A 22,056-nucleotide genomic window follows, 5' to 3' on the forward strand; every position below is an offset into this window, starting at 1 on the left:
TGACGTATTCAAAATTCGAACCATGAAAAACAAATAAGCTTAAAACAGTCATTCATTTTAATAGGCTTTTTGCATGTACAGTACTTTTAAAATCAATCAAGAGGTTTTTGCTTTTCTCCTCTTTTTGGATTTCACTTTTGTCTAAGTAATATTGTGACTACATTATTGTGAGTGGAAATGCCGTCTAATTTACGATCAAACAGGACTAGGGAGATAGGGAGCACACAAAATATTAATTAGCATTTTGATTTCACAATAAAGGTGATTTAATTTATCATTACCAGGAAAGCAAAATAGAGGGGGACAGGGAGGGACTTGCACAATTTTGGAAAGTAGATCACCTCAGCCCCACCATGGTTGGGGCTGAGGAAAGAAAATTTATGATTATGACACCTCTAGATTGCCGGAAATGGCACTCTCAGACCTAAATCTTAATTATAATTTTCCTTTGTTTTTTTCTAATTTTTTAAAAATAATTTTGAAAAATTTAGGGTCGGCTCGGCCCCATTTGAATCCGCCACTGATTATTATGATGTCATTGCAAGATTGCGCCAATGTAACATGTCCGTGTCATAGGCTGTATAATTATTGTTTAATAATGGCTATATAAAATTCAATTGACTAACTATAATTTTTGAAATTAGGAAAAACAGTAATCCTGTGTATGTAGAAAATATTAAACACTAGTATATACGTACGGGTCATAGTAATATACAAAAGGAATAAATCGTTTATAGTAGAAGTTGTGTACTTTTGAGTTTGTAAAAATATTGGCCTAATAAGTATACACGCTTCCAATTTTAACAATGTTCAGTACATTGTTTTCACAATAAATTTAGCTTCTGATAACTGCTGCACCGATAAAATCGATCTAGTTGTTTCTAAGATGGTTACGAAATGTATAAAAAATTGCGTTTTTACACTTGGTTTTGGTCCGGAAAATATGTACCGCACATGGAAAAGTGAAAGGACAAAATTCATGAGTCATGCGTAATTGTTATTCTTTCCATTCACTTTTAAAAGTGGGGTTTTAATTATAGAAGATTGGTGAAAAGTGGGGGGGGGGAAAACAATTGATATGATGTTCCCCCCCCCCCCCAAACTTTGAAAAGTGAGGGGACGTGTCCCCCTGTCCCCTACCGATTGATGCCCATGGTACAAGATATGAGTTGCTCAATGTACAGATACAGTATAATAATACAGCTTTGTAATATCAAAAAAACTGGACAGAAGGAAGAAATATGGGTAACTTTTCTTAGGTTTAACTATAATTGTATATTCTATTAGTCGTCTATGGTCTTGAGGGACAGTGTACCTAAAGGTCCTGATGGAAAAATCATTGTCCTGGACGTTAGACAAAGTGACACATTGAGACATATTGCAAAATTTCGTAGAACTGTACATATAATGAGACACCGGGACTTTTAATCTCCACTCCCTAAGCCTCAAAATGTGACTGTTTTGCATCACTTCCATCCTGTAAGCGGCAATTAAATTGCTGTTACATTGTCTACCTGGTCCTGATTGCATTGAATATTTGAATCACTTCCTACTTAGGTAGTATACCTGTGTACAGTATATGCCAATGAATGTATGCATTATATAGAAAACACCATACAAAATGGCGTAACCACAAGAAAGCAAACTTTTTAATATTAATATTATTTCAAGTTCTAGTTCGAACATGGAGGTATTATAGTGTGATTTATTGTCAAGTACAAAGTAAATAACATTTGCTTTCCATTTTAAAAGGTTCAAAAACAAAAAATACAATATTACACATCAAAGATTATTACAACAGATGTAATACTTAAAATACAAACAATAAAATGGTAACGCTAAAATTTGACATTGGAATCGACAATTAAATACGAAATTGCATTATATTGAGCTGAATAGCTGGTATTAAGTTAAAAAAAACTTGGATAATTATAGATAAAATAATCTGGTAAAGAGAAGATTCTTAAAAAATAATTAGATAAATATGTTTTACATACTTATTTATCTTTTCAGGTATTGATGATACTTACAATCAGTTGGCTCTTGTGAACAGTACTCAAAATGAGCTTGCCGTCCTATATGTTGCCTTTAAAACTGCCATTGATCAAGTTAGAGCTAATTTTAGTACAGACTGTACCAGCTGCACATGCTGTGGCAGTGCAGGTTTCCCAGACTACAATACCTATTTTGTGTCAAATGTTGACTATCAAGATCTTGGTGTTGATTCAGTAAGTGGAAATGATTATGTGAAGATATAATGCTGTTGTATTTGTTTGTTTGTTGTTGTTGTTGTCGTTGTTATTGACTTTGTGTCAAATGTTGACTATCAAGATCTTGGTGTTGGTTCAGTAAAGTTTAAACTTTACAATGTATTTGGTCCACTTAACTGCAAACTTGCCGCCGTGAAAATCATCCTATCTCTTAATCATTAGCAATCAATTACTTAAGTTGAAGCGGCAACAGAAAGCCAATTTTTTTGCGATCAGTTAAAAGCTTCTGTTATTTTTGCATTCTTTCAAGGCTTTCAATGAGAAAAACTGATCGAGCTCACAGCCGGCCCAGGGATCCGGGTGCGTTCCATTTTGTGAACTGCTGAAAATATGATACCTGCTGTATCAAAGACTTGTTAAACTTCAATAAATGAATGTACAGTGTTATAAATAGATTGGGAATTTATTTTTAATAGTGCCATGAGTAATTGATCGTTAATGAAGTGCATTTTTATATACCCTTTTCGGATACTGAAATCGTCCAAATGTTGTGCCATGCAGCGCCCTCAATCTGTTCATTTTTGCCTTCCGTGCACATGCGTAGTATTAATATTGTTTTGTTAAGTGGTCAAAACAGCTGAATCAGATTGATATCGGATGTAAAGGTGTAATGCTGTTGTATTTGTTTTTGTTGTTGTTGACTTTGAGTCAAATGTTGACTATCTTGGTGTTGGTGTGGTAATTTAAAATGTTTATGAGAAGATGTAATGCGGTTGTTTGTTTGTTGTTGTTATTGACTGACACGCTATCATAATCATAATAGATAACGTCAGTCGGAATGTAAATACTATCTCGAAAATAAACCCATACTATCTTGAATTTAAGCCCATGGGCTTCTTTTTGAAGGGGGCTTCTTTTCAAGATCACATTTACCAACCAAAAACAGGAGATACTTTTCGAGATGGGCTTCTTCTCAAGATTAACCCCATTGGACTTCTGTTTGAGGTTTTTTGGTAACTTATACTACTTGGCCTCAATGTTAGATAGTGAAATCAATGTTAGATAGTAAAATAAACAAATGGTAATCCAGGTCATTGTTTTAAATTTAATGAAGAATAACTACATTTTTACAAACATCAATAATCCTTATGCATTTTCTTTGCAGGGGGTATTCCCACAAGTAGCAGTTGATAAATCTCTATCAGAAATGAAAAATTTGGTGGATGAAGATCTTGCATCTACGGCAGCCAAAGTATGTTTACCATGTATTAGTATTTATTTTCCCAGTGAGCAGAAGAAACTGTAATGTTGTTTATACAAATGACTTTTCATATGTAAATAATAATAGTGATGACGACTTCTCCCATGGCAATAATAATAATGACAATTTGATTTGATTTATTCAATAACAAATTCAATAACAAATTACAAGCAACATACAAAAACTGAAGGTAAACATTAAGAATATCTGAATTGCCAAAGGTTGTCAAAAGTGGATTAAATTGCTGTTGAAGACTGTCATTTAACAGAAGTGATAACAATATTTAACAATAATGCATAGTTACCGAAAGGTCCACTGATTAATCTCAGATAAAAAAGTATAATACATACTCCAAGTATTGAAATACACGCCATCGTGTTGGGATTCAATATTTTGACATTAATTATTAATCCCAACACGATGGCATGTATTTCAATACTTGGAGTATGCATAGTTACCAACCTGAGAGATTTGAAATGTGTGACTACAGGGGGAAGGGACTGCCAGGGTGGAACCCGGTGGGAGTCCGGGTTTCAGTCACATAACCAATGGTTGGTCGTGACAGTGAACGCGAAAAGACCACATGCGTCTACTAGATCCTACTAAGTGCGTGGTTGGCTGGATTATTTTCTCAGTGAATTCATTTACTGCATGACTGTCTTTATATTTTTAATAAAACCAATTTCTTCTAATTTTAAATACATTTTCCCCTGAATTCGTGATAATTTGTTATCACGCATAGACTTGCGGTAAATGCATGAGAAATTTAGGATTACGCATATTCCTGCAAAATGCTTGTTTCATCGAAAATCCCTTTCAAATGCGGGACCGTTCCGCACGATGCCAGACGGTTGGTAACTATGATAATGGTAGTTAGGATAGTAATTAATACCTGTAGCCTGGTTACTAATGATTCTTGTTATTTTTATTTATTCAAAGGGTGAACAGACATTTGAGGATATTCCAGAGACTCTGACAAATACTACTCAGTCCGATATTGATTGTAAGTCAATGATAGTAATTTTCAATAAAAAAAGACCTTTCCAGACTATCAAATTTCATTTGACAAAATCATGTGACATGCCTAATTATGATCATGATGACATCACATCATGACCATATATAGGCACATCATGACTATATATAGGCACACCATGACTATATATGGACATGTAACAGTTTTTTTGTCAAAGAAAATTTGATAATCTGGACAGAGGTTTATTGTTGGTTCCTTCTGAAGGGTTGGTGTTCCCTCAGAATTTGACTCTTTGGAACACTTTCCAAGGAATGGAAGATATCTCTGAATTGGTGTTTGTGTTGGCTTGGCTATTCTGTGCCAAAAAAGTGCCAAATGTGATCACTACAGTATTCCCAATGATAGTATGGCCACACCAAGCTTTTTGTACTCGGTGATGGGCTTAGGTCTTTGTGGCTTGCCTGAAGCCAAGCTTTACAGTGCAATGGTCTATGACTATAGACCATTGCTATACCAAGGTCTAACCAGTTAGCCATCTTAAACTTTACAGCCTACACCGAGGAGGCTTAAAACGGTCTTAAATCATTTTCATCATGGCGTTACAGGCACTAGACCTAGGCCTAGATCATCAAAGACTAAGAATCAAAAGATGAAAATATTCTGCAAACTTCTCAGCGTCTGTAAAAACCGGTTTACGTTCATTTCGATAAATATGAATGTTTTGAGCAAGTGTAACAGTGCCCTAAATTTTATGTTACCAGGAAGTGCTGGTTTGTGTTTCAATACTGAAAGCGGTCAAATCAATTACCGTTTTATAACAATGGTCTTAGCAGAGTGGCTTTTAGTAAGTCATAATGCCGGCTTCATTTGAGGAGTTCAGACTGCCAGTTAAGACCGTTTTATGAACAATCCGCCCCTGGGCTTATGTTCAAGCCAAACTTGTATACGAATATGGGCTTATCCTTGTGTGAAGGCTTATAACCAAAGGTAGGCTTACGATACCAAAGATGGACTTATTCCTATTAAAGCCATTTGGTTTGTCAAGAGAATTGTAGCCAAAAGTAAGCCAGGCCAGGCTTATTCCCAAAAAATATGGCCTAAGCCTTCAGCATGCAATTGGTATATGCATTTATTATGCACCTCTTCCTTGAGGTTATAAAACCTGGCATATACCAAAATGGCAGACCTGTAGTCAAAGATGGGCTTATGCTGAAGCAGTATTGTAATGTATATTATTATAGTATAATTTATCATGTGTTTGTTAATTTTATCAACAGCAATTTCTGACAATATTGACGGCTTCCAAGATGATATTTCGTCAGCTGTTGATGAATTGACCTCTGAACTAGATAAAGTAGGTATATTTTATATTGCATCATCATCATCAACATCATCATCACCATCATCATCATCATCATAATCATCATATTGTTATTGTTGCTATTATTGTTGAGATAGAAACATTACCATTTCTGCAAATGCTCAGCTATAATTATTCTCACTAAACTGGTGATGTGCTGAATGGAGAAAACAACTGTAGGTAAAGTGCCTGAAAAATATGTGTAGCAAACCATCCCCCCTCCCCCCAGATATTGCAGTGTCTGCTCCAACTGCTTTCACAAACAGTACTTGCACAATGTATGTCATGCATAATCAGCATTCTATTCCTTCTTCAACATTATTCAGCTTACAGATTATGCAGAAGATTGGTCAAAAGATGTCGATGACATTGGTGAGACAGCTAATGATTACGACAAGTACCGTGTGTATGCCATGGCTGGACTCTTTGGCATTATACTTCTAGTACCTGTGATCTGGTTAGTTGGTATTGTATTGGGCTTTATGTGTGGTTCCAAAGATGCACTACCAACTGAACGTGGGTGTTTGTCCAACTGCGGCGGATGTTTATTGATGACGTAAGTCTAAATTGTAAAATTAATAGATGTTGTTTGACATCGTTAATTAGTAGTTTGTGATAAACTCACAATTACCAAGACTTTTTATACCAGTTTTACAAACTGTATTTTTTTAAAGATTGTAATTAGGAGGGTAAAAAAGAATAAAAACAAAATTTGCTAGTTCGGCCAAAAACATCTACAAAAGTAGATAGAAGAAAAACTTTAATAAAAGTTATTGATGAATAGAAAAGTGTGAGTGTTGGAAGTAAAACTATAGAGGTCATCCTTAGGTCCTTGCTCGAAATATGGATGTAGAGAGTGCAGTGCAAAGGGTGAAAATATTATTTAATTTTTATTTAAAAAATTGTCTTTAACCAGTGGGTGGTCAGTTTGCGAAACAAACTATAAAAGAGTTGTCACCTTTGGCTTTTTGAGTAGTTTCTCCATAAAGTCCTGTCCAGACTACCAAATTTTATTTGACAAAAACATGTGACATGCCTAAATATGGTCATGATGACATCACATCATGACCATATATAGGCACATCATGACTATATATGGGCATTCAAAAGTTTTTAGTCAAAGAAAATTTGATGTCGACAGGCCTTAAATTTTTATAAATCCTTTTACAGGGGAGCAGCAATTGTGTTTATATTTGGCACTTTCTTCATGCTTCTAACGTCATTCCCTTTCATCATTGGCGGCCCTATCGACCGCCTTTTCTGTGATCCATTCCAGTCTGGTGAAGCCTTCAAACAGGTAATCATTTATGTGCATAAAATAATTTATGAAAAGTGCATTGTTTTTTTTAGTTTCTATTACAACTTACCTCCTCAGGACAGAAACATGTATTGTGTGTTATGTACCAAGTTTATCAGGGTATTTCCAACTTCATTGCTCATAAGTATATAAGCAATTGTTATAATACCTTCTGAGATAAAGTCTTGAAAAGCTTAAAGAATTACAAATTGAATTACCCATTTCACACATTTTTTTCTACAATTCTTTAATGGATTACCAGACAGTCTGAGGGCCTATGCAACAAATATTAGAACAGTATTATTTAAGGAAAACATCTTGCTCTAATTTTAATTGAAAAACCTGACACCTTACTTTAATGTAGAAATAAAACAAATAGAGAATATTATTTTCCCAGTTGTTTAGCCCAGCACAAATATATTTTTTAAATGGGAACAAATAAAATTAGATATAATTTATATGCCATTATTTTGGCATTAGTATTCAATTACTGCTATTACAGTTTCAATTTCCCTCCTCTCTTAACAGACAGTTGATAAAAAGGGAGCCATTCCTGGCGTAGCAGGGTACTACCTGGCAGATCAGTTACTCAACAACAGCTCTATTGCCTTGACAGTCACTGGACTTCTCGAGTATGTAACTTCAATTTTATTTCTTCATTAATTTTGGCAGTTTCTTAGGTTCAATCACACCTAATCATAACATTTATATCACAGGTCGTTTACTTTTCTATTACTAATATGTACACACTTCATCATTTTATAGGTCGTGTGAGAAAAATGTAGCTGTTTATACAGCTTTTGACTTTGAATATTTAGTGAACATATCTGAATACCTTGATTACAAAAAGGTTTGTGGTCTTATATTCTTTTATATTAAAAAAAATAAAATCGCTAAAGCTATGTCCAGATTATCAAATTTTCTTTAACAAAACACTGTTGTATGCCCATATATAGTCATGATGTGATGTCATATATGGACATGATATGATGTCATCATGCCCATATTTAGGCATGTAACATTTTTTTGTTAAATGAAATGTGATAATTTGGACAGGGCCTAAGGGATGGTAGACAATTTTGACATGGCATGATTTATTCATTCTACATGTCATACAACCTAAAAGGCAGCCTCTTATCCAATATATAGAAGATTCATTAGAGTATACATGGTCTCCCTCTAATTGAAGACCACCTCCAATTAAAGACCAGTTTTCTGTAGCCATGAATTAACAAATGTATAAAACTTTATTATTCTAATTAGAGCCCAAAGCTGCTAAAGACCATGAAAGCCCCGGTCCCAAAAGTGGTCTTTAATTGGAGGGAGACCTGTAGTTGAGTTTTCAATCAAATGAATAGGAAATTGGAAGATACTTAAGAAATGAAATGAGAGAATGTTGTGTTTCCTTGCAGTACATTCCCGATATTGACAGTGAATTTGAGAACATTACTGGTGACTTTAGCAACATTGATATTCTACCAGCGAGTGGTAAGAAAACACTTGAAGATTTTGCCAACTCAAGCGTCATATCTATCAACTTCACGCTTTTCAGTAATGAGGTAATATTTGAGTGATTATTTTTTCATCCTTGCAATATAAAGCCCTGTCCAGAATATCACATTTTATTTGACAAAAACAAGTGACATGCCTAAATATGGTCATGATGACATCACATCATGACCATATATAGGCACATCATGACTACATATGGGCATACATTTTTTTTCTGAAATAATATTTTGTATTCTGGACAGGGCCTTTATAAATGTACATAATAAGAGTAACACAAAAGTACAAAAGTTGTGTTTCAACAGAATTTGTTAATTAATATTATATTAATTACATAATTGTTAAGTTAAGATAGTATTGTCATGGACATGGACTAATACAGAAAGGTCCACTGATTAATCTCAGATAAGAAAGTATAATACATACTCCAAGTATTGATGATGACATAATTAATGTCGAAATATTGAATCCCAACACGATGGCGTGTATTTCAATACTTGGAGTATGTATTATACTTTCTTATTGGACTAATACATTTAGCATGAAATTATATAAAAATTGGTTTCTCCAAACATGAATAGATTCCTAAATGTAGTAAATACATAAAGTAAAATAACTACAATGTACAGACAATTCAAATACATTGTATTACTTCAGTAGACCAAATTAGCCTTTCATTTTAACGTAAAATGCTAAAACAGACAAGTAGAGGGATTTGTGTTTACACAGTGAACATTCATCACTAGAGGAATGCTGACTGTTACGAAATCCATAAAACTTGCTGTATTGTAAATCTGGGAAATGTGGGTTAATAAGGGTGGGTGGAGGGCCATGAAATTAGCTTTAGACTGGTTGGAATACTTGAAGGCTAGGTGGCCCTACCCACCTTCGCCCACCATAACTATACATCCATGACCTAGAAATTTTGTGTTTGGTTAACCATCATTCACTCAATGCAACTGGTGAAATTATAACTGTTGAGCTAATATTACAGTAAATATCTACACCACTAGAATTTTTAGTGTGGCTGGATTGAATATTCTTGTGTGTCCTGCATTTAGACAGCGGATGGTCAGACTGCCTGTCAAGTTTCCAAATGATTAATTTTTCCAGCTTTGCTGGATCGATCGCCGTAGACCTTTATCGTACTTCTGAGTTTCTTGGTTTTTGTTTTTTGTTTCGCATAACATCAGACATAGAGACCATAATTATGTGTTATACAAATCCCTTACCATTACCATGTGTGTATAATGTTTGATAGCACTCAATAAATATTTGTTAAAATTTTTCTTTTCATATACAAAGTTGGACAAGGATATCACTAATGATAGTAACAATGCTAATGACCTTTCTGTCTCTGCTGGCGCTATAACTACGTACATTTCCACACATAGCTTTACTGGGGTAAGATATTTATAATAATTACATTGATAATGATAATCACTATGATATACTGTATAAATATGTACCTGTACATATGATTTGATTTGTACTTCCAGTACAAATATTGTACTTCCAGTACAAATATTGGTTGGTATAACTTTTTAAATTAAGGTAACTTTGTCATTCTTTTATATTACAGTATATGAATGCTTGTTTCTTTTTCCTCCTTCAATAATATTTTCCAGTTTTCCTTATTCCTATCTTGTTTATTCATATTTCTTTTATAAATACCTTCTATCATTAGATAAAATACTATATTATTTTTTTAGTTTATTAAAATCATAAAAAGAATTAATGATTTTCTTTGCTGATTTAGAGTAATGCTGCTGCTTTGAATACAATGGCAACTTATCTGACTGACCTGCAAACCAATTACATTGACCCAATGATTGCAAAGAAGGTGAAATAATTATGATTTTTGGTGAATTTATTGGAACATTTGAATAATTATGATAATGATAACAATAATTTTAGTAATATATTGCTATATTGGGAAAGATAATGATAGTAATAATCAAAATGATGATTACAGTTAGGAAATAACTACTCAACTATTATGGAGGTGATGATGATGATGACAGCGGTGGCAGCAGCAATGATAATTGTGGCGATGAAGCTAAGGATGGTGATGGTGATGAAGCTAATGATAGTGATGATAATGGTGATGAATATGATGATGATAATAGTAATGATGGTGATAATGAGAATGACGGTGATAATAACGATGATGGTGATAATGATTATAATTGTGATGATGGCAATTATGATGGTAAGGTGGTCATGATAATGGTGATAAAGATGATGATAATGATGATGATGGATTGTGGTGGTGAAAATTATGATGGTGCTTATATTGATATTGATGATACATCATAAACAAATGTTTTCCCACAACATCTAAGCTTGAATGGACTAACAAACATGTTAAATATGGAGATATGACTATATCACCGGCAAGAGTAACATAACATAATGAATCATTTAGTTAAAGAAGTTTGCACAATCTGTCAGTTCTATTCCACTACTACATGTAGAGTATATAAAGATCAACCTACTCACTGAAAATTGTTAATCAATTCAATATATTGTATGTATTGTATATATTTGTGTTATGCTTAAACTATACTCTGAAAATCAGTGCAATAGTTCTGAAAGTGCCTACAGTAAAAAGAAAGAATAAATAAATAATAAATTGAAAACTATTTTTCATGTTGAAATATGTTTGCATGTTTTGAATATTGCAGAATGAACTTAAGACTGCATTGAGTGGCTTAGAAGGTAAAACTAGCCAGATTGAGGTAAACAAATATGATTATTTTCTATCCTACTAATTTCATTGGCGTATGATTAATTGTTTAGTACAGTACCGTAAATGCTCGAATAAGTGGCGCTGCGCTTTCAAAATTTTTGGAGGTTTCAGTGCAGCGCTTATTTGAGAGCAGCGTTTATTCTAGAGTAAATTAGGCAGTTTACATACAGGTAATCCACAAAAGGCAGCATGCTGGGCTCCGGCACTTTCCACCAGAATAAGCCTGTGGTTCCACTACCGAAGGGGAATGGGAATTGGTTACATGCCTCCAGAACATTTTTTCACCCTCCTTCCCCCTTTGCCAAATGCACATTATGTTACATGATTACCATCCTCATTATGATTAATATTATTTGTACTTTCCTTCAATAGTCAAAGGTCAATGACACTCTTAAAAAGAGTGAGGAAGCACAGAAAAACATTGATGACAACATAAATTCATATGTTACTAATGTAAGTTTCATGAAATTTTCTTTTTTCATCATCAATTCCCATTGATGCCAACTGTCTCTATTTGTCACTGGTGTTCCTGTATGAGCCCCAATGTCACTTTAAATTGCTCAAGTAATCAATCATTCAATCAATCAATTAGTTAATTAAATTAGCCAATTAGTCCCCTGTTATTTTTTTCTTCGTAATATTTCAGTTACTACAATCTTCAATGTTAGGTTTCAAAGTTGGCAAATCACAGTATTGTTTATTAGTATTAAATTAAATTGAACTGGAATTAATTAGGTAATACAGAACAATACAGATTACACAAAGCCAGAATGTGAAATATTAGAAACAAAACAAAAAACTAGGTAAAAATAAACTGAAAATATACCAGAATACCACATTATATATAAATTTTTTTATTATTTTGCCTTTTTGTTTACAGCAAGTAACATCTTTCAGTGACCGTATCCTTCGTTATGTTGAACAATATGTTAACTATGTTAATAAACAGGTAAGTTAGCTTATGTCCTAAAATAATTAGGTAAACATAAAGTAGAAACCAGAATTCTAAGCTCACAGCTCCTACAGTATCTCTGTTTTAGCATTCCTCAGATGCCAACCCCTGTCTGTGGGAGGTTGGAGAGGGGAGGGGAGTGTGTGGTGGTTGCTACTCCCGCTGGGAAGGCTAATGAGTCTTCCCAGCAGAGTGAAACAAGCATTGGTAGTGAAAATGTGCATTGTGAGATGTACATTGAAAGATTCAAACCCCAACTTTGAAGTTAAGAGCCCCACCCGTTTTTCCAAACCACTTCCTATAATAATTAACAGCAAATTAAAAAGATATGTCTCTGGGGAGGCTAATGTTTGTGTCTCTGTTCATTGTGTTTCTGATCTGTGACTATTATTGTCTGTAGTGTTAGAAAATTAATTGTTACTATAATAAATGGAGTTGTAATTAAACAATTTATATTTATTTTTTAGGTACAAAATGAAATTGGACGTTGTTTACCAGTATACAACTTTTGGAATAATTCCTTGGATCTTATCTGTGTGTCATTGCTGCAATCATGGGTAAGTATAGACTACTGCACAGTGAGGTGAACTTGATTCTGATTTGGTGTTTAAGATTCTTAAATTCCTAAGAAAAAGTCTTTATTCACTGAGCTTCTTTTAAGGAGGCTTGATGGTGAATCACCTCTGCTGAGTAAGTTTAATAGGTCTTTCCACTAAACATGATACTGGATTGGTGTTGTAAGATTCATAAGTTCTAAAAAAAAGTCTTTACTCACTGAGCCTCTCTTAAGGAGTCTTGATGGTGAATCACCTCTGCTGAGTAAGTTTAATGGGTCTTTCTGCTAAGCCTGATACTGGATTAGTGTTTAAGATTCCTAAATTCCTAAGAAAAAGTCTTTACTCACTGAGCCTCTCTTAAGGAGTCTTGAATTTGAATCAACTCTGCTGAGTAAGTTTAATGGGCCTTTCAGCTAAGCCTGATACTGGATTGGTGTTTAAGATTCCTAATTTCCTAAGAAAAAGTCTTTACTCACTGAGCCTCTCTTAAGGAGTCTTGATAGCGAATCACCTCTGCTGAGTAAGTTTAATGGGACTATCCGCTAAGCCCTGCCCTTTTGAATATTGTTGCTAAGGACCCACATGAGTGACACACATTTGTGGTTGTCAAGCAAGCACTTACTGTTCTGATTGGCCAGTCGATAAGTTTGATTGAAAATTCAGGAATGTCCATTGTTCACAATAAACACATGTTCAAGCAAAATATGATACTTTAAAATGTTGATCATAAAACGAGACTTCCAAAGCCTTATTTGTGTTGGTTGCTTATAACAGGTAAGTCTTCAAATTGGCTTGTATAGATATGACATTTTGCATCAAATCTTTTTGCTTCTTATCTCATCATCATATATTTTTTCCCTTCCTTTTATGTAATGTTTTCTTTACTTACTCTTTCTTTTCATCTTTTTTTTTCCCCTTTATTTTTAACTTATGTTTTTTTATCTTTTTTATATCCTCATATTTTTGTTTCTTTTCTTTTTATTTTTTTTTCCTTTTCATTTTGTTTCTTTTCTCTTTTTTTCTATTAATTTTATCTTTACTTTTTACAAACATTTTCCCTGTTTCATTGCTTCATTACAGAATTCGCTTTGGTTTTGTATTGGATGGTGTTTGTTCTTCATGATATTTGGTCTCATCTTCTCCGTCAAACTTGCCAAGTATTTCAGAAAGATGAAATACTGTGATGATACGTATCCGGGGTATGTTTACATCTTTTATTCCACTGTGCTTTTTGTAAGAGACGGCCTGCAAAAAAAAAAAAATGCGAGAACTAATGAGAATCAAGTATTTTTAAAATTTTACCTATTACTTTTTGAAGGGTAAAATAATTTTTTAAGAATTAGCTAGCCTTGGTAAATTCAGTGTAAATACATGAGGGGATAAGCTGATAAGATGTACCATACAGGAACATATAGATGAGAGCAATTCTTTAATTCAGTAATTAATTTTATCAGTGCTAAAGTAGTTATAAATCCTCGGCACTACATTTCCCATGACAGCATGTTAATGTTGTATTTTTCAAATCAACTTGATGTATTTATAGAACAAATTCTTGGTTAATTACTAAGTTGCATATTAATGCAGTAACTTTAGTCTAACAATGTTTCAACTTTTCTTTATTACAGAATGGAAATGACACAGTAAGTAAATTTCATTTTGATTTTTTATGTAAATCAGTTTTTAAAGATTACTTTGAAAACTTTGAAATTTAGTTGCATTGGTTTACTAATTGAAAGTATTTCAACAATAATCATATGATACCAGTAGGTACATTGAGTTGAAGATACCTATGTATACAACATGACCCCAGATATGGACAGACAAGTCAAGTCACTGTGATTAAGTATTTCGATCTTCAAGTTCATCATCCCCAGAAATCAGTCAATCCTGGTGATAATTAAGTATTTAATCTTAATGGATTATCTGTCCTTATTGGGGTATAATATTTTAGGAGCAGTTTGGGTCAGTGGTTGTGACTCAGATTTTCAAATTTGGGGGTCACAGGTTAAACACCCTCACAGTTATATTTGGTTGTGTCCTTGGGCAAGATGTGGATCTATATTTCTTTCCACCATGGGTTACCAATGTGTACCGATATAATAACATATTCTCCAGTGGAGGATCCAGGAATTTATGATTTTGTGCACATCTTGATGGCCGGAAATGGCACCCTCAGACAAATTTAGAAAAAAATTTAGGGGGGGAGGGGACCTGGCCCAGCTGGAACTCCCCCATCCCTGAACCTTTGAATCCACCACTGTATTGGGAATGGAAATAGACAGGATTGTGTCAATCCCCTACAGCATAGCACAGTCTGACTCTAAAGCTTGTATGCTTAGTGCTCTGGTGTAGGCTTTACCATATTGAAGATATTTTGCTGTCACAGTTTTAGCAAATGCATCTAAAACACTCTGAGTATGTATGTGGAGCACTATGTAAATATGTGATTTTTACTATTATTATTGTCAATATACATATTTTTTTTTTTATTAAGAAGATGTATATATAAAATGTATACCGTACCATTTTAGCATGCCAGTTGATATCTAAAGTTTTCATTCAGGTACCTTGTAAATTTATATTCTTTTGAATATTTATTGCTTTAAAAAAAATATATTTTTTTAAGATTTTTAATTCTATTCTCAAAAATTAACTTTCATACATACAGTGGAGCTTTGTGGTGCTTAACTTTCAATCCCAGTGAGATGCCAAGATTTTTTCCCACAGCTAAAACATTTCTACTAAGTCTCTTTGAAATTTAGTTTATGAAGCATCATTCCATCCTCTAAGTGATGGATGTACCTTCTTGTGGATGTGAATGAAATAAGTTAAAAATACACAAAGTAGCAGGAACAGTATTATTATTTGTAGTTTAAATTAATTTATTAATTTTGGCAAAGTATACAAACACAAACCATGTTAACATCAGAATATGAAACCTAACATAAAAACCAAAACATAACATCATAGAAAATGAATAAAAAAAGTAATGCATATAACATTTTTGTTGAGTCATATTGCCAGTAGAGTAGCAGTGGTATGATGGTAAAGGGATTGCTTCTACCTTTAAAAGTATGGGTTCTAATCCTACCATGGTAGCCACACAAATTTTATTACAGATCAAGTTACAAAGCAACAATGTATGTAGTTAAAGAGTTTGTTTAACAATTTGTCTTTATGTCACTAGACATTTTACTGAACATTAATTTGTTTATCATTATTATTAGGCCTATTACCAATAAAAATTAATAATTTATTGTTATTATTATGGTTAAATGCATGTCTTTGTTAAAATCTGAAATTCTGTCACCATCAAATTGTATGTTACAAATACCTGTAATTTGCCCATACAGTATATGAGTATTATATGACATGATCATGCCATATATGGACATGATATGATGTCATCATGTCCATATATGGACATGATATGACATTGTGCCCATATATGGATATGATATGACATCATGCCCATATATGGATATCATATGAAATCATTGTGTCCATATGTGGATATGATATGACATCATCATGCCATATATGGATATGATATGACATCACCATGCCCAAATATGGACATTGCACATGAATTTGTCATATATAAATTGATATTGTCAATAGAGCTTGAGTAGCTATATTTTTGATTGACAGGGGGTGGATAAAGCTCCCGTCTATGGATCATTTATACCTTGGTAATCATATCTCTACTTCTTCATTTTTTAAATATTTCTTCATATCCTTTTATATTCTTCATACTATTTCTTCACTTTCGAAGTGTCCATTTGATGTATTTAGAAGCGTAAAATTTATAATGCTTCAAAATATGCATACAATCATACCATCTATTCACCTTTTATTTCATTTTATTAAATACTCATATAATACATTGAAGCCAGATTTCTATCTGTGGTGAATTGCTAAGTGTTGGACTTAGTGACAGATGTACTTGAGTAGTATTAGCATGGAGATTTGTCATTGTTACACGTCATGTGCACATCTGTTCACACTCACTCAAAACTGTTATAATGTCATGTAACGATACACACATTCATCCAATGGATTGTAGAGGCACCATAGTTAATGCACAGAAGTGAAGCAGCGGTCCCAAGTTGGAAGGAGCCACCAATTTGATGAGCATGACTTAAAGGAGACAAATCGATAATATATTAGTAAAAAAAAGTATCATGAATTTGCAAGAGATGGGTTAGATTTTGGTAGATTTCTTTCTTGCTCTTGGGAGCAGCGGTGGTGCTAGAAACTTGCTGACAAGGGGTCCAAACCCACGGCCGACTAGAGCCTCGGTCGACGGCCCAGAATAAAAAATCTCTGGTAGGGTTCTCGGTTCATGGTGAGAGTTTTTATGGCTTAGTATGGTTTAAATTGTGCTTTTAGACCACAATATTAGGGATTAACATCAAAATAACGTTATTTGGATAGACAAATTATTGTTGTCATTTTTATTTTTCATCCGACGATCTGGTCGTGGTGTCGAATGACAAGGGGTCAAAATGCCCCCGCCCACTCGCTGGCGCCACCACTACTTGGGAGTGCAGGAGGCGAGGCTTTTGCAATTTCCGGAGACGCCAACGACTCTTGGGAGACTTAGGACCCCTGTAGAATGCTAATGTTCTATCAGAAGATTGTTTAGGTTAGAATTTTACCCGAGATGATTAGATACAACAATAGTGAGTATCTGCTTTATGCATGTCTAATCACTATTATTAAAAAATGTTCACATTAATTTTTCCATGGGGTGTGATAATGGATGGTTTATTCCGTTAGATGGTTTGTCCAATGTTATAAAGAAGACTTTGAGTTTTATTAAAATTGTATAAATGTGGCAATATGACTCTCAGCCTAAGGCCTATGCACTTTCATTTCATTAATCAGTAATACATAATCATAATTAGTCAAAGCATAGAATATGCACATTAATGCCTCTATTATGCTCATTATGATGTGGTAGAATGCTAGGTACAGTTATAATTAACAACATTTCATATTCATAGTTTTTCAATATCTGTATTTTACCTTAAACTATCATCATTGAAAAGTAAATAAATATGTGAACAATAGTGATGATTATCACATAATCAAAGATATAATCATCATTTATCATCACTTTAACTGTCACCTCCCTCATAATATCAGCAGCACTGTCATCTGAATATAACCATCATCATCATCATCGTCATTATTATCATCATCATCATAATCGTCTCCAGTCAGAGAAACCACTGTGAGGTTGTCGTCTCACTGTCCCTACTGTTCTCATGTGCTTTGTCTAAATGTAAATTACACTTCTTTGATTCTTTATTTTCTTTTCTTCAAATTTCATTGATTTCCTTTATGTATAACTTCTTAATGTATAACTTCATTAAAAAAATATATCATTATTTAATGGGAAAATTCCAAGTTTATGAAACCTGGTGTATTTTTGTTACGGTATAATATATATTTACTTATTTTGTGTCATTTTATGATGTAAAATACATGGCAGGTAATTCTTTACGTTATGTGAATGCTTTTGTGAATAAAATGTTTCACTTCCATTTATGCTTTAATGAGTGTGGGCTTTAAATTAATTTTTTTTTTTACTTTGTTTTACAAAAAAATTTATATATTTTTGTTTGTCATGTCAATTTGTCTATTTATTAAACTACAGTATATTTATTATTATTAAGTACCTTTAAAATTTGTACCCATTTTCAGATTTTTCATACCATTATATGTGGCAAGACAAGCCAAACCAGTCACTCGATAGTTATTAATACAGGGTTAAACAGTAAAATGAGAGGTATAAAATGGTAAAAGAATCATTTAAATCCAACATTTTGTTATGAAGTTACAGGAGTTTAAACATACAGCTGTTTAAAGAACATTATTTGAGAAGAGTCAGCCTTCAAAGTTTACGATTTTGGGCATTTCTTAGGCAGAAACCATCACCAAATTGTTAAAAGTTGTTGTTTTAACATTGAAAATGGGGAAGTAACAGCATACATGATGTATAGATATATAATAATAGTTTAGTGCGAAAAAACAGATTTCCAAAATTTTGACATTCCAGCATATTTTGGCCATTATCTCCAAAACAGGGTTTGCTAGGCGTGACTGGTTTGGCTTGTCTTTGCCACATATGTTGGTTTAACATTAAATAAATTTGTACCTGTCGGTCACATCCCGTGGGATTTAATAACAGTTCAAGATCCTTGTCTACAGTTCATTTTCAACAACATTTTGTTCTCCATTTTTAATTACTGGTTTTGCATGTTTGTACATTTCAAATTGCTTTTAGAACAATCTATTGATTGTGTAAATTATACATACCAAACATTATATTATAATGCTTTTTAAATTACCACTGTTCTTCAATAAATGTTGATAGTAACATTTCTGAGCTTTTTAATGGATATAATTACAAATTTTTTATTTGTATTTTTTTTTTATAGAAGTGACTTAAAGTTACCATAATTTAAATAATGTTTTGATATTTGGTGTGTGTTGTTTCATTAGATAATTGCACAATACCCATGATTATACACTACTCAATATCAAAATTTATAATTTAAATATGAATGCCTAACCAGTGAACTATAATAACGTAAGTAATATTTATCCATTTTGTCAATGTAATTTATAATAAAACCTTAATTCAATTACATGATGTTAAACAATGGAATTATCTTGTATTTCTCGTAGATCATCATACGGAGGAGGTTTGAGCTCGTAGGTCAACTTTTTTTGTTTTCCCCTAACATTGTCATCTCTCACCTTCATTTTTTTTTCATATATTGAGTTTTCATAGATGTAGAAGTGCTTGCCGTGTTTAATTTAATATTGAATTTAATTTAAAATTAAATTAATTTAAAAGATAATTAAAATCAGTTTGTAAATACTATTGACATGTTTTTGTTAGTATTCAATACTTATAATTTATCATTTTGTCAAGGGATGTAAATTAATGTTATTCATAATTTCAAAATTAATTTGTTATAAGATTGTTAACTATGAATGATGGAAATTTGCATCACTTCTTTTGATTGTTTCATGTTTTTGTCAAACTAATCAGTGAACCCCATTATAGTCATACTGTAAAACTTCAAATAGAATCCCAATCTGTTTAACCTTGAGGAAAAGCCCAATCTCGAAAAGAAGCCCCTTCTCTTTAGTTTGCAAATATAATCTTAAAAAGAAGCCCATGGGCTTTTATTCAAGATAGCATTGGCTTCTTTTTGAGATAGTACAGTACTTAAAAAGACTGATGTTTGTCTACGATGATTGTGATAGCGTGTCTGTATCAATATTATTTTATTGTACTATCATGGATAAAATTTTAAAATATATTTACACATAATTTCAAAATCCATAGTTGGAATATGTCGTACAGTAACAATCCAAATATTTACAGCATTCATTTTGAAAAGAATCTCCCCTCTTTGGTTTGCAAAAGTAATCTCAAAAAGAAGCCCATCCAAGAGTTTTAAAAATAAAAAGAAGCCCAGGACTGGCTCTTATTAGAAGATTCCAATTAAACATAGCTGTTTGTTAAAAAGTGTAAATTTTCACAAGCTTCATTTGAGGTAGAATATCTATTATGTCTTAAAATGCAATGCGGTATAATATTTGTCTACATTTTTGCTTCCCAGATTCATGTTATTAAGTTTAGTTCTTTCCTTACAACACAAAATATTGTGATATGACTATGAAAACCTGGTTATGTTTATGTGTTGTGACATTCTAAGTTGGTATTGTGATGTTTGTTTCTCCATATCTTTCTAGGGATTACAAGTAAATTGTAAAATTCATTCATGGTCAGTAGTGTTGTTGAAGAGCATTTTTTTTTTAAATTAACTAAAACTCTAATATATTCTTCAAACTCTATTTACTGGTGCCTTAAATTTTAAAAAATTATATATATATAACAATTATGAGCAAAAACAGATACAAATTAGCTATATTAATTGCCTATTTCTTACCTGAAAAACCCAATATTGCCATTTTTTCTTCAAATAAAACACCACTTACAAATAATAGAATCATCTATCAGAGATATGCTAATCACTATGTTGTAATTCTCATTTTGTTTTTAGTCATGACTGTGGGGAAAAAAAACTAGTCAGTAGAAAATAACCTTGGAAAATACAATAATTAAAAGTCAATTAGAATCTTTACATTACTGTATATACATCAGTTTATAAATAATGAATTAAATAAAGAATAATAAGAATTTCACATATCTCAACTTTTGACATCAACATTATTAATTTCTTCATTGTCCCTATTTTCAAAATTCACCCTTATAACTGTAGAATCCTAGGCATACACAGTCAGTCAGATTTTTTTTAGTGTTTGAAACTTCCGGAGAGCGCCACCAGCATTTTTATTTTCTTGACTTTGGTTCGTGGAATTTAAAACCAGAAAAAGTGGAGTATGGTACACCATTGGTGCAAAGAAGTAATATGGAACGCCATTGGTGCCAACATTATTTGATTTTTATTTAAGACAAAGTTTAAGGACTAGAATCCAGTCTAACACAATCAAGTGTTCATCTGTCAGACACAACCATGTTTGATCAAATTTTGTTATGAATGTATGTTTTATATAATAAAATAATAATATTTGTTTAAACAAATCCTTGGTTTTATGTCTGCTGGAAAAATCCTTTATTTCTTCAGACCAAAAAATCTTATCAAAGAGAGCTCAAATGGTTGAGCAGCATGACACAACTTTCTCTGTAACATTCTAATGATTGAATGGTGATTTTGTTAAATTACCATTGGAAAAAAATGGTTACCGCGTAAGAAATGTCCATAGAAGTGAATGATACTTGTTAGTGAGATTGAATTTTGAGGCGCCAGTCTTGTTTTCTAATTACCACCCTAACCTTTAACCTTTTTTTGTTGACCATAATATTCTAAATTGAAAGTATATAAATATATGTGACATATTTTTCTCAAAATGCTTTCATCGCATACAAGAAAATTTTGTTTCAACATTGGCAGTGCTAAAAATTAAAATTTTTATTTCTGGTAGACTTAATGCTTCTGGTGTGGATTACTATAAAAATTAAACAGCTGCTCATTACTTAATGATTATATGTGTGCATGCTTTATTGCATTTCTTAGTCTTCTATTAATATTAGCTAAGAGTGATTTTTATCTTGGACACAGGTAGTAATGTTA

General features: G+C 32.7%; 1 protein-coding gene across 7 annotated transcripts in view; it reads left to right on the forward strand.

Annotated features, from left to right (window-relative positions):
• Positions 1-22,056, forward strand: part of LOC117121328 (prominin-1-A-like) — a 60,659-nt gene that overhangs the window by 33,413 nt on the left and 5,190 nt on the right. For 3 of the 7 annotated variants that reach the window (XM_033266476.1, XM_033266479.1, XM_033266477.1), the window contains exons 8-25: positions 2,014-2,228; positions 3,376-3,462; positions 4,411-4,474; positions 5,725-5,801; positions 6,134-6,363; positions 6,978-7,104; positions 7,633-7,736; positions 7,870-7,954; positions 8,517-8,663; positions 9,919-10,017; positions 10,373-10,456; positions 11,301-11,354; positions 11,738-11,818; positions 12,246-12,314; positions 12,785-12,874; positions 13,955-14,073; positions 14,500-14,514; positions 19,574-19,600. In XM_033266476.1, the coding sequence (XP_033122367.1) occupies positions 2,014-2,228; positions 3,376-3,462; positions 4,411-4,474; positions 5,725-5,801; positions 6,134-6,363; positions 6,978-7,104; positions 7,633-7,736; positions 7,870-7,954; positions 8,517-8,663; positions 9,919-10,017; positions 10,373-10,456; positions 11,301-11,354; positions 11,738-11,818; positions 12,246-12,314; positions 12,785-12,874; positions 13,955-14,073; positions 14,500-14,514; positions 19,574-19,600 (1,774 nt within the window). Of the gene's footprint in view, positions 1-2,013; positions 2,229-3,375; positions 3,463-4,410; positions 4,475-5,724; positions 5,802-6,133; positions 6,364-6,977; positions 7,105-7,632; positions 7,737-7,869; positions 7,955-8,516; positions 8,664-9,918; positions 10,018-10,372; positions 10,457-11,300; positions 11,355-11,737; positions 11,819-12,245; positions 12,315-12,784; positions 12,875-13,954; positions 14,074-14,499; positions 14,515-16,525; positions 16,567-19,573; positions 19,601-22,056 lie in introns of all 7 variants that reach the window. The other 4 variants (XM_033266480.1, XM_033266481.1, XM_033266478.1 and 1 more) reach the window with 2 other exon arrangements.

The sequence above is a fragment of the Anneissia japonica genome, unplaced genomic scaffold (genome assembly GCF_011630105.1).
Source record: "Anneissia japonica isolate Jap-2015-1 unplaced genomic scaffold, ASM1163010v1 scaffold21_len1647178_cov195, whole genome shotgun sequence".
Lineage (NCBI taxonomy): Eukaryota > Metazoa > Echinodermata > Crinoidea > Comatulida > Comatulidae > Anneissia > Anneissia japonica.